Below are 12,862 nucleotides of genomic sequence, written 5' to 3' on the forward strand. Positions count from 1 at the left end.
ACAATTAAAATTAGTGTTCAATAATATAAATAACATCCTAGTTAATTTAAACTAAGTTTCAAACAATTTATATACAACAAATATATACAATAAATGACACAATTTAGCAAGTGATTTTTCAATCCCCGGCAACGGCGCCAAAAATTGACGCGCTTCTAGCAAGCGCCCAATTTAACCCTGAAATGTCGTTAGTAGTATAAGTAAATAGGGATCATTCTATCCGGGGATTGAGGGTACACCTGTAATTGTGTAACAAATAAAGAAAAGTATTATTTACAAAAATAAAATAAAGAATAAATATATACAAGTGAACAAAAATAAAGGGGGGGGGGGTTTTAAGAATTAAAGAATTGAAAATTAAAATAAAGAAAATATAAAAACACATGTACAAGAATGAAACATAAGAAACAAAGATTAAACCCTAGTTTATCATTGAATTCGAATTAACCCTACATTGTTCTTCCAAGTCATGTGAAAGGAGTTGATCATGTGAAACATTCGAAAGCAAACGATTTCCCATATTTTACTTTTCAATGCTAATTAATCTAAGTGAAAGCACATAGACTAATCCTATCAAACATGTAATCAAGCCATAGAAAGCTAGTCAATCATGACATGTTCAACGCATGAAACACATAGAAAGGCTATCAACTCAAGTGTACAACTTAGTATGAATAAGTTCACCTAATTGCAATCCTCTTCAATTGAATTCGATTTTTGTCCAAAACCTTTACTACTTTTGATTTAAGTTCATAACACAAAAAGTTGAATCATGTTCTTAAATCTAGCACCATTCATATCAAAACCCTAAGTGTTTCGAACCACATAAGATTAAAATACAAAAGATATCTATAAAGCAAATTCAATCAAACAATCACACATAAGCAACTTTGGAATCACAACATAAGAATCGAAATTCTTTATTTAAACATAGAAGTTGGGTTTAAACTTTACCCTAAACATTATTGTTAACTAGAAACAAGTTCATATGAATTCAAACAAGGAAAACAAAAGATCATTACAAGGAAAAAGAATGAATTACAATGTGAGGGGAGATGGAGATGGAGAGCTTGAACGTTGGAATCTTGAATTTTGGAAGCAAGTCTTCAAGGTGGATGATGGAGGCTATGTCCTCACGGCTTCTTCTTCTTCTCTTTACTTGAAAATGCAAAACTAAGAACTAGAGAATGGAAAAGGAAAATGGAAAGGAAATGGAGAGACAAAGAAGATGGAATGGATGAAGGAATTGGTATTTTGAGAGTGAGAGGAGAAGTGTATTTATAGCCCAAAAAATGATGAATGGAGGGTGGAGATGAACATAAATGAAGGGCTAGATATGTTAGACAAATTTGTAAAAAAAATCTTCCCACTTGTTTATCACTTGTTCAACTTGAATTGATTTTCCTCCTCAAGATTTTCCACTTGCTTGCAACTTTGATTTTCCTCCTCAAGATTTTCCACTTGCTTGCAACTTTGATTTTCCTCCTCAAGATTTTCAAAGGTTGTTAGCAGATTTGGAGGTGAATTTCTGCCCCTTTATTCCTTCAATTATTTCTCCATCAAAACTTCATATTGGGCCTCCGATTTCTTCATATCAAATGTTCCTCTATGAGTGTAGATCATCCTGACAAATTTTCAGAGCTTCAATCCATGTGGTTGGGCCGGAAATGCTGCTGGACCTCTTACAGGTCCAGTTTTCCGGTTTTGCTTCTGTAGAAAATTGGGCTGATTGTTTGAAGGCCTTCCACTCATATTTTTCTCTGGCACTATTCATAAGAAATGATCCTTTGGGTGTCTAGAATGGATCTGGAAGTTTTCAGCTCATTTGAAGTTCATTTGGTCAGGCGGCCGCTCCTTCTTCTTTGCTTGGCTCTGATTCTCCTAGCCGGAGTAAGAAAATATTCAAGGTTGACTTTTTAGTGCATTTTCATTCTTCTCCATCATTTCTAGGTAATTATGGACGTAACACTCATTTCTTCTTCATCTACTCCAATGTACCTAAAAATAGAAATTAAGTTAAAAATCGATTCGTTAAGGAATAACTAAGCAAAATGTGAGGAATTAACATTTAAAATATCACATTAAAATGCGCCTATCAGATCCTTCCCAACTCGTTCATGGCACTCCACTAGGGGATGGTAATGTGCGTGTTTCCATCTATGCCGCGCTTAAGGTGAAAGCAAAAGTGCCATTTCCTGTGAAAGATGAAATTGAAACAGTGAAGCAGGCTATGGGGAGTTGAGTCGCATGGCCTAAACACCTAGTCATAAAATCTGCAGTCAAGGTAAGAACTGTGTATAATTCAACCTGTAGCTACTTTGATAACATTCATTTGTTTATAGAAATTCACTTAATTGTAGATATGCAGCTTATATTTATGATTTGTACCTTACATTTATTTTCTTATTCTAGAAACCTACCAAGGATAAAGATGATAAGAAGAAGAAAAGGAAAGAGATAGGGGAAGAGGACTCGGAGATTAAATTTGGCTTGGCCAATTGGCACCATCGTTGCCAGCTTCATTGAAGATGTTATGTTTGTGGGGTGAGGATGCATTCAAAGATGGGAATACAATCAACTTCTACATGGAGCCGGAAGTGTTTGGATATTCTCACGAGACATTTATATTGGGAAAAGATGTTAGACGACTTGCAAGCATGAGGGAAGTAACTGGAACTTGCATTGCTGTGTATCAGAGGTAGAAAAAGTCCTTGAAGTGATATTATATAAATATATATATTTATATATAGGGCTAAATACTGTTTACCACCCTAAGGTATGGACCTCACATCAATTCAGTCCCTCGACTTTCAATTTCATCAAAAACACCCCCACACTATCATTTTCTCGTCCAATAGGTCCATCCGTTATGATTCCGTTAATTTTTGCCGTTAGATGCTGACGTGGCGATCCAACTCAGCACAGGTGGGCCCCACATGGAAGTAAAATTCCTAAAATGACCCTGGCCAATCTGAAATGAAAAAATCCAAAACAAATCAAAACTTTGCTTTTGGGGAGATTCGAACCCGCAAGGGAGTGTGAGAGTGAGATCCCCAACCACCAGACCACATGCGTGGTTGTAATATATTCCCACAACATTAATATATATTTATATACCCAACCGGATATGGATTAAATCCAAAATATATCAAAACTTTGCTTCTGGGGAGATTCGAACCCACGCAAGTGGGTGTGAAAGTGAGCGCCCCAACCACCGGACCACATGCGTGGTTGTAATATATTCCCACAACATTAATATATATTTATATACCCAGCCGGATATAGATTAAATCCAAAACAAATCAAAACTTTGCTTTTGGGGAGATTCGAACCCACGCAAGTGGGTGTGAAAGTAAGCGCCCCATCCACCGGACCACATGCGTGGTTGAAATATATTCCCACAACATTAATATATATTTATATATCCAACTGGATATAGATTTAATCCAAAATAAATCTAAACTTTGCTTTTGGGGAGACTCGAACCCACACAAGTGGGTGTGAAAGTAAAAGCCCCAACCACCGGACCACATGCAAGGGCCTAATGTATGTCCACAAAATTAATATATATTTGTATACCCAACTGGATATGGATTAAATCCAAAATAGAGATATATATTAATTTTTGTTGGGACATGTCAACAATATGCATGTGGTCCGGTGGTTGGGGCTTTTACTTTCACACCCACTTGTGTGGGTTCGAGTCTCCCCAAAAGCAAAGTTTGGATTTATTTTGGATTAAATCTATATCTAGTTGGATATATAAATATATATTATTGTTGTGGGAATATATTACAACCACGCATGTGGTCCGGTGGATGGGGCGCTCACTTTCACACGCACTTGCGTGGGTTCGAATCTCCCCAAAAGCAAAGTTTTGATTTGTTTTGGATTTAATCTATATCCGGCTGGGTATATAAATATATATTAATGTTGTGGGAATATATTACAACCACGCATGTGGTTCGGTGGTTGGGGCGCTTACTTTCACACCCACTTGCGTGGGTTCGAATCTCCCCAAAAGCAAAGTTTTGATATATTTTGGATTTAATCCATATCCGGTTGGGTATATAAATATATATTAATGTTGTGGGAATATATTACAACCACGCATGTGGTCTGGTGGTTGGGGATCTCACTCTCACACTCCCTTGCGGGTTCGAATCTCCCCAAAAGCAAAGTTTTGATTTGTTTTGGATTTTTTCATTTCAGATTGGCCAGGGTCATTTTAGGAATTTTACTTCCATGTGGGGCCCACCTGTGCTGAGTTGGATCGCCACGTCAGCATCTAACGGCAAAAATTAACGGAATCATAACGGATGGACCTATTGGACGAGAAAATGATAGTGTGGGGGTGTTTTTGATGAAATTGAAAGTCGAGGGACTGAATTGATGTGAGGTCCATACCACAGGGTGGTAAACAGTATTTAGCCCTTATATATATATATATATATATATATATATATATACTTTGTCCGTAATGCTTTGATAAAGAGTATAGTTGCTGAAACCCAATGAGTTGGTGCAAATGTTTGTTATTAGGTACCTCTATGATAAGTTGAAGGCTTATAAAATGCTGGACATGGTTGCGTTTGTTGACCCTTCACTTATTGGTGCTGTGGGGTGTGGGAATGGAACTGTCAAGGCCCAACACATCAAAGATAGGCTTGTAACTGCTAAACCAGGGCAGATGTTCATTCTGCCATATAACTTAGGGTAAGTTAATGAATGTTTGCAAACTTTCATATCTACTGTGTCTGAACATATATAACAAATTAGTGTTCAAGATATATGACATTTTGTATGCATGTAGTGATCATTGGGTGTTGACACTTGTTGATCCGGAGAAAGGAACTGCCTATTTTATGGACCCGCTGAAAAGACACTTACCCACAGGAGATTGGATGTCTATCGTGGATACGTAAGTCCCTCGTTTACATATTGATCGAAATGCCTCAATTTTATGAAATCTTTTTAATACACTTGTTTGCCTCCCTTGCATTATGGTACATCATTGATCATATTGTTGTTTTAGTGTAGTGCTATGCGTATGTATATTTCTGAAAAGAATAAGCAAAGTCGGAGTTCAGTCTATTGGAAAAATTTGGCTATAAGTTTCACCACTTGTGGTTTTCAAAAAACAGTTTTCCATGCCAAGTTTTCACTTGTTGATTCATTTGCTTGTGTTTAGGGAATTCCTCCCCAACCTAGCAACAAGGAGTGCGGGTACTTTATCATGCGATACATGAGAGATATCATTGAGGATAAAGACATGTCATTGTTTCCTTCCAAGGTATCAACATATATAGCTATAAATAGTCACTTGACTCAATTTCTATTAATTAAGTGTGTTATTATATCTATGCCTCATTCACCAAAATGATTAACTAATCCTTTTGATATAATTAACTGATTTCAGTGGGAGAGGAGAGGCAGTAGCCAATACACCCAGGCAGATATTGATCAAGTGCGAAATGAGTGGGGGAAGTTTGTTGTCAACACATATGTGCACGAGTCATGAAGTAGCACACTTGTTGCTGGTACATTTTAGATAAGGAAAGCATCTTTTTTGTGCTTCTCTGCTGGTACATTGTCATGCACCATGTGTGGCATATTTTGGAACCATATATGTGTATCAGCTTTTTGATGTCCCAAGTAGATGGGCATGCACTAGAATGCTTTTCTTGTGTAAAATGTTGGTTCCAATGATTGGGAAATGCATCCCTTTTGCTTTTGAAGTTTAAAGTAATGGTTATATGAATCATTTGATGGTTTGCAATGTTTGTATTTGATAGAGTACTGTTCATTTAGTAAATAGACCAAATGAATGCACAATCTAATTCAGGAAAGGAATGTTCAAATGATCACACAACAGACCAAAGCTAATGATCACTGCCTGTTGTCTGAATGACCAAAAATGGGAGAAAAACACATTGTAATCAATATATCACACATCGGTTTTTAAATAATCAGTGTCTTCTGATTAATACTCAGACAACAGAATTAATTGAACTCTGTTGTCTTAAAAGCTAATCACACAACAGAATTAATTGAACTCTGTTGTCATACAAGTTAATCACACAACAGAAGCAATTGAACTCTGTTGTCCTAAATTTAATCACACAACAGATATAGTCTAAGAACTGAAGTTTGAAGAGCAATCAGACAACAGACAAAATAAAAAAATGTTGTCTGACATGATTAACATACAATGGTTGCAAACTGGCATTGTTGTCTGAAGACGCCCCTCAACTGCTGCGCAGCTGCGCGCTTGGCATCTGCTGAGCTATCACACAACAGTTATAACACATACATGTTGTCTATGTGTTTATCACACAACTGTGTTCCACCGTTGTCTGATTTTTCATCAGACAACGGCTCACTCTACAACGGTTACGCTTCAAATCACACAACGGTTTTCTGCCGTTGTCCGATAACAAAATTGGTGTAGTGATATGTATATAATTACTTAGTTGTTAGATTAGAAAAATAAAATCTTAAATCTCCTTCTTATTTTCGTGAATAATATGTATATATATTCTTTAATTTGTTTTACTAACGTTTTATTTTTCAGGAATTAAAGATCCATAATCCCCGGTTGAAAACGATCCCTACTTATTCTTACTACATTGATAGGGTTTTTAATTGATACAATAATTTGTGTACGTCAATTTTTGGCGCCATTTCCGGGGATTAATTTCTTTTTATTTCTTGATTATATGGCATTGGAAATTGTAAATTATGTAATTAAAATGTTTTTCGAGATTTATGTTTGATGGTAGTTTGTTTGGATTTTAATTTTTTTTATGAGTCGATGTTGATTGGAATAAGTGAAGTCTCTTTTGTTAATATTAGCCTAAACCCTTTATGGGCACTTAGTCCAGGTCCCTTAAAGTTGAGGGCCGCTTTTATTAACACTTGTTGAACTATCTTCACACTTGTGAAATTTCTTATCTTAGTAAGTATAGCCTATGTGGAGTGGTGTCCAAAAATGGGACAACGTCCATAACGGGTTTTGAATTCAGAAGTGCATACAATTGGGCTTAAACCACTATGTGGGAGTAGCTTAAGCCAAAATGATTTCTACCTCTTGCATTCATCCTCCCCCACTTGGCCATTTCTATAAGGTTGCCCAAAAGACAAGGAAGGAAGCTTGTGTCTAGATAATTATACTTGGGCCGCACGTTCGATCAATTGAAAGCTTGTGGTTAAATTTAAATTCTTATAAGTTGCTTGATTTCATAAATCCACCCCTAAGATTGTAAAAACTCATTTTATACTTACACCATACTTGTTAACCTTTCATGTAATTGTATACATATATGCGTACTTATATGATTGTTGTATGTAAGTGACGTTATATATATAAATAATTAACTTGTATTTCTTTTATTGTATAGTTCACTAACTTATATAATTTTTAAATTTGTGTAGGATTTCTATTAATGTCCGAGCCTTCTAAGATCCGTAGAGCACAAGAGATTGAAGAAAGACTTCAACGTTTGAAGAATCCTCCACAACTTGAGTACAGAAGACCTTCTCCTTTGAATTTTAAGCCATACACATTTAATGATCAATGGAAGAGGATCTTATAGTCTTCAGAGGAATCTACATCACCTACACCAAATCCATCTCCACCATCACTTATGCCATCACCACTTGTATCATCCAACTCACCACCATCTCAGATCTCATCACCTTTCTCACCTTCACCAACATTTACGCCACCCCCTGAAGAAGAAGAGCACGAAATGGTTGGTCTTGGAGGAAATAATGAGGCTAATCAGAGTATCAAAGTCCTCTCTACATCAATTGTTGAAGGAGGGCTTCCTCTTTCCATTGTTTTCCCAGCTTCTGCAGAGGGAAAGTTTGCCAACTTTGAGATTAAGGGTGGACTTCTTCATCGTATACCTACATTTCATGGACTCTCCATGGAGGACCCTAACAAGCATTTGAAGGAGTTTCCGTTTGTAGTTGGAAGTATGACGCCACCTGAGGCCGATGAACACATTTTCAAGTTGAAGACATTCCCTTTTTCCTTAGCTAATAGAGCCAAAGATTGGTTGTATGAACTTCCAGAAGGACATGTCACTTCTTGGGACGCCATGATGAGGGCATTTCTAGAGAAATTCTTCCCTGCTTCAAGAGTTATAGCTATGAGGAAGAAGATTACTGGAATTCAACAGGCTGAAGATGAGTTATATCCTGCGTACTACGAAAGGTTCAAATCCCTTTTGGCGCAATGTCCTTAACACAAGTTCAAAGATGAAAGCCTCTTGCAATACTTTTATGAGGGTTTGCTCCCTTTGGAAAGCCAAATGCTAGATGCTGCTAGTGGAGGTACTTTTGTGGACAAGACTCCAGCTCAAGGGAAGGAATTGATTGCTAATAGGGCTGGCAATGCTCAACAATATGAGGGCATTTGGACTACAACTCGTCAAGTGAAGGAAGTGACAATGAATTTGGATTTGAGTGCAAGATTGGATAAGCTTACTTCTCTTATGTCACAAGTGTTAACACCAAAAGTCCAAGGAGTGGCGCAAGTTTGTGGGGTATGCTCTACTCAAGGGCACATGACTGATCAATGTCCTCAACTGATAGAGAATGGTGGATGGGAAAGTGTGAACTACTTAGGGTTTCAGAACTAGAACCAAGGGCAAGCTCGTCTAAGAAATGACCCTTTTTCCAACACCTACAACCCAGGTTGGAGGGATCACCCTAACTTTAGGTGGAGGGATAATGATAATGTTCAAAATGCTAATAAGAACACCTATAATAGAGGACCTCATGGAGCATTTTATCAGAGACCTCAAGCTCCTCCTCAAGCTCAAGGAACGTCCCCTAATTATGATAAGATTATTGAGACGCTTAATTCTTCAACTCAAGCTTTGATTCAAGGGCAACAAAACCATGGGAAGGATATAGCGGATTTGAAGAAGCAAATGGGACAAGTGGTAGACTTTATGACCAAGTTCCATGAACAAGGGAAGCTTCCAAGCAACACAATTCCAAATCCAAAGGGAGGTTTTGAAGGCACCAGCTCTTAAGGAGCAAAAGGAAGATCGAGCACGTCTAGGCTGAGAAGACGTTAAAACCAAGTGCTACATGGGAGGCACCCCAAACAAACCAAATTTGATCTCTCTATCTTTTTCTTTTTATTTTTCGTTAGTTTTGGAACAATTATTTGGTTAGTTATTTTGTAATTTTTTTGGTTTTTCAATAAAGTGGTTTGTGATTATCCCTTATATTCTTATATTGTGCTTTGCATGCTATGAATTGTTTACATTGAGGACAATGTATGATTCAAGTGTGGGGGGAAGGTTAACGTTGACTTTGTTGATTTTGGATTTTAGGTATTCTTTTAAAGAGTCCAAATTGTTTTTGGTTTTTGTTTGTTTTGTTTTTGAGTCATTAGGATCCCCTTTCAACTGTCTAGGATGATTTTATATCTCTAAAAGCATGTCTAAAAGATGATCCCATTATTGAGATGAAGTTTGTTATTTTTCTTTGGTTAAATAAGATGTATATGTGATATATAACTGTGTAGTGGATATAGATATGTTGACATGGGCCGCACGTTTGGTTTGACGTGTAACCTAGCTTTCTCTGCTAGGGTTTGCTTTCTAGGGTTCTAGAAGGAGGGTTCTGTATACCATCTTCGATGGAAATTAATTCTTAGTTGGAATTGCAGAGGCATCTGCAACGACACTACTAAGCGGGCTTTGAAGGATTTAATCATCCAAAACAAGTCTCATATTGTGTTTCTATGTGAAACAAAGATTAGTAGGAAGGAAGACTTTCGGTCCGTGCATCATGGTGAGGGACAGGCAGGAGGGTTGGGTTTGTTTTAGAGTGAAGAAATCGTTCTGAGGATTCGCACCTGATCTGCACATGATATTGATGCGGAAATTCATGGTGGGGTTGGCGACCCTGTATGACTACTAACAGGGTTTTATGGTTATGCACGTACATGTGATAGGGAACGAACTTGGCAACTGTTGCAGGATCTGGGGGATCTTGATTCACTGCCCTGGGTAGTGATTGGGGACTTCAATGAAATTCTCAACAATGGGGAGAAAATTGACAGACCACCAATTGCAGAATGACAGATGAGGTGCTTTCGTGATGCTTTGGGCTATTGTGAGTTGCTCGATCTGGGGTTTCAAGGTCCTAGGGCTACATGGTGGAACTCGAAAACCCACCTCAGGTTGGACCGATCTGTTTGCACTCCTTCTTGGTCTGATGTATTTGGATTTGCTAGGGTTACTCATCTGCCTCCTAGCGATTCAGATCACGTCCCAATTCTTCTTTAGGCTAGTAAAGTTCCTATTCCTAAAAGACCAAAACATCATCTCTTCAAATTTGAATCGTTTTGGTTACAACATTGAGAGTGTGATCCATTGGTTAAGCAGTGCTGGCAGACTGAGTTCACTGGAGTTCCCATGTTCCAAGTGGTTCAGAAAATAGCCCATACTCGGATTAACCTAGATAAATGGCAGAGGGAGACATTCAAACATAGGCAGCAGCAAATGCTTGGTGTACTTACTAGGCTTGAAGAGTTGCTGGATTCCAATGCTACAGTGGTAATTCAGGAAGAAAAAAACTATTGATGGATAAACTTCAGTCTCTTTTCTCCCAAGAAGAATTGTTTTGGAGGCAACGAGTAGAGGTGAGTTTGCTCAAAGAAGGTGATAGAAACACAGGTTTCTTTCACCGTATGGCAGTAAATTGGAAACGTAAGAATGCTATTCATGGTTTGTTCGATGACCAAGGTGTGTGGCGGGAAGATGATGATGGAGTGGACCAGAGGGTCACGAAGTATTTTACTAACATGTTTACTGATTCTCCGATTGACATGGATGCTATGCTTCACACGTTAAATGCTATACAGCCTTGTGTAACACCAGCAATGAATGCTCAACTTTGTGAGCAATATTTGGAGGAAGAAGTTCAGATTGCTTTATTTCAAATGTATCTTACAAAATCACCAGGGCCTGATGGAATGCCCCCGTTATTTTTTCAACACTATTGGCAACATATTGGAAAGGATGTGCAGAATTTCTTACATACCGGGCTGCTGTTAAAACAGGTGAATTTTACTCACATTTGTTTAATTCAGAAAGTTGACAATCCTCTGAGGATGTCGGATTTACGGCCAATTGCACTCTGTAATATTATTTATAAGATTTATTCAAAGGCCATTGCAAACAGGCTTAAGGTGTTATTGCCGGAAATCATTTCACCTTTTCAAAGTGCTTTTACTCCTGGTAGATTGATTACAGACAACATCCTTGTTGCTAATGAAATTGCCCATTTTGTACACAACAAAAGAGCAGGGCATGATGGTTATATGGCTCTAAAATTAGATTTAAGTAAGGCATATGACAGAATGGAATGGGGGTTCCTTTAGAAGGTGTTGGAAAGATTTGGTTTTTCTCGGGTTTGGATTGACCTGGTAATGCAGTGTGTAAACTCAGTAAAGTTTTCCTTTTTGATTAGAGGAAAGCCTAGAGGACTTGTTACACCTAGTAGGGGTTTGAGGCAAGGTGACCCCTTGTCACCTTATTTGTTCTTGATTGGTGCAGAAGGTTTTTCTGTGCTTCTACAACAGAAACAACATCTTGGCTTGCTGCCAGGTATTGAGGTTTGTCATGGTGCCCCTTTTGTTAATCATTTACTGTTTGCGGATGATAGTATGCTATATGCAGAGGCTTCGCTTGAGGCATGTTATGAGATACAGAATGTTATTGACATTTATGGCCGAGCTTCAGGACAACTTGTGAACTTTAATAAATCTTCAGTTGTGTTTAGTAAAAATGTTAGCACAGATTTGCAAGAGGAAGTGGCTTCGTTAATGGGAGTTGAAATAGTAGAGTCTCATGAAAGATATTTAGGGTTGCCAACCTACGTGGGTCGTAAGAAAACATCAACTTTTCAGTACATAAAGGATAATTTGGCCAAGAAAGAGTTGGCAAGGGAAAATGCTTAGTGAAGCAGGAAATGACATTCTAATCCGGGTTGTAGCTCAAGCCCTTCCAACATATGCCATGATTGTGTTTCAATTAACAAAGAATTTTTGTGAGGATTTGGAACAAATGTGTTCAAGGTTCTGGTGGGGGAGTACAGATGACAAAAGAAGGATACATTGGAAAGCTTGGGAGAAGCTTTCCCTTCCTAAAGAAGAGGCAGGTTTGGGATTTCGAAGTCTATCTGATTTCAACCTAGCTATGCTTGCAAAGCAAGCTTGGAGGTTAGCTAGCAATCCGCAGTCTCTCATTGCTCGAATTTTTAAGGCAAAATACTTTCCTGATAGTTCCTTTTGGCATGCTTCGACCCATAGTGTTCCATCTTATTCTTGGAGGAGCATTTTTGGGACGAGAGATTTGTTAAAATCAGGTTCGTATTGGCAGGTGGGAGCTGGGCATATGGTGAGTGTTTGGACTAATGCTTGGGTGCTAGGGTTACCAAATTCCACTCCTATCTTTGGTCGGACAAGGTATAATGAGACTATCACTATTGGGGAATTGTTTTGAGCACCAGGTGTGTGGGATGAGGCTAAAATCCGGTCCTTGTTTAATGGGGTAGGGGCAGAAGCTATCTTGGCAATCCCTCTCTCTAGACGTCTAGTGCATGACAGGATTGCATGGAGACTTGAAAAAAAAATGAGAGTTCTCAGTAAAGACAGCTTACAGACACGCTTGCTCTGAAAATGTGGCGAGACCAATGATGTTGGTTGGTACGACTCCTCAATTTTGGAAGCGGATCTGGCAAGCTAAGGTTCCAGCTACTGCTAAAGTGAATATGTGGAAGATTTGTCACAATATTCTTCCTTCTCTGGAAAGGTACGTTGGTGACAAAACAT

At 38.2% G+C, this 12,862-nt stretch overlaps 1 protein-coding gene across 1 annotated transcript; it reads left to right on the top strand.

Moving 5' to 3' along the window:
* The first annotated feature begins 7,751 nt into the window (after positions 1-7,751).
* Positions 7,752-9,047, top strand: LOC112184289. Its single transcript, XM_024322555.1, has 3 exons — positions 7,752-8,221; positions 8,315-8,619; positions 8,704-9,047. The coding sequence occupies exons 1-3, from the start codon at positions 7,752-7,754 to the stop codon at positions 9,045-9,047; spliced, it is 1,119 nt and encodes a 372-aa protein (XP_024178323.1).
* The last annotated feature ends 3,815 nt before the right edge of the window (positions 9,048-12,862 follow it).

This window comes from Rosa chinensis, chromosome 2 (genome assembly GCF_002994745.2).
Source record: "Rosa chinensis cultivar Old Blush chromosome 2, RchiOBHm-V2, whole genome shotgun sequence".
Lineage (NCBI taxonomy): Eukaryota > Viridiplantae > Streptophyta > Magnoliopsida > Rosales > Rosaceae > Rosa > Rosa chinensis.

What these genes read in the sequence shown, in the direction of transcription:
- LOC112184289 (XM_024322555.1), top strand. Translation starts at nt 7,752, where the DNA reads ATGGTTGGTCTTGGAGGAAATAATGAGGCTAATCAGAGTATCAAAGTC. An exon ending in TATCCTGCGTACTACGAAAG is followed by an intron (nt 8,222 to 8,314) that starts GTTCAAATCCCT and finishes CCCTTTGGAAAG; the next exon opens with CCAAATGCTAGATGCTGCTA. An exon ending in AGAGAATGGTGGATGGGAAA is followed by an intron (nt 8,620 to 8,703) that starts GTGTGAACTACT and finishes CCTACAACCCAG; the next exon opens with GTTGGAGGGATCACCCTAAC.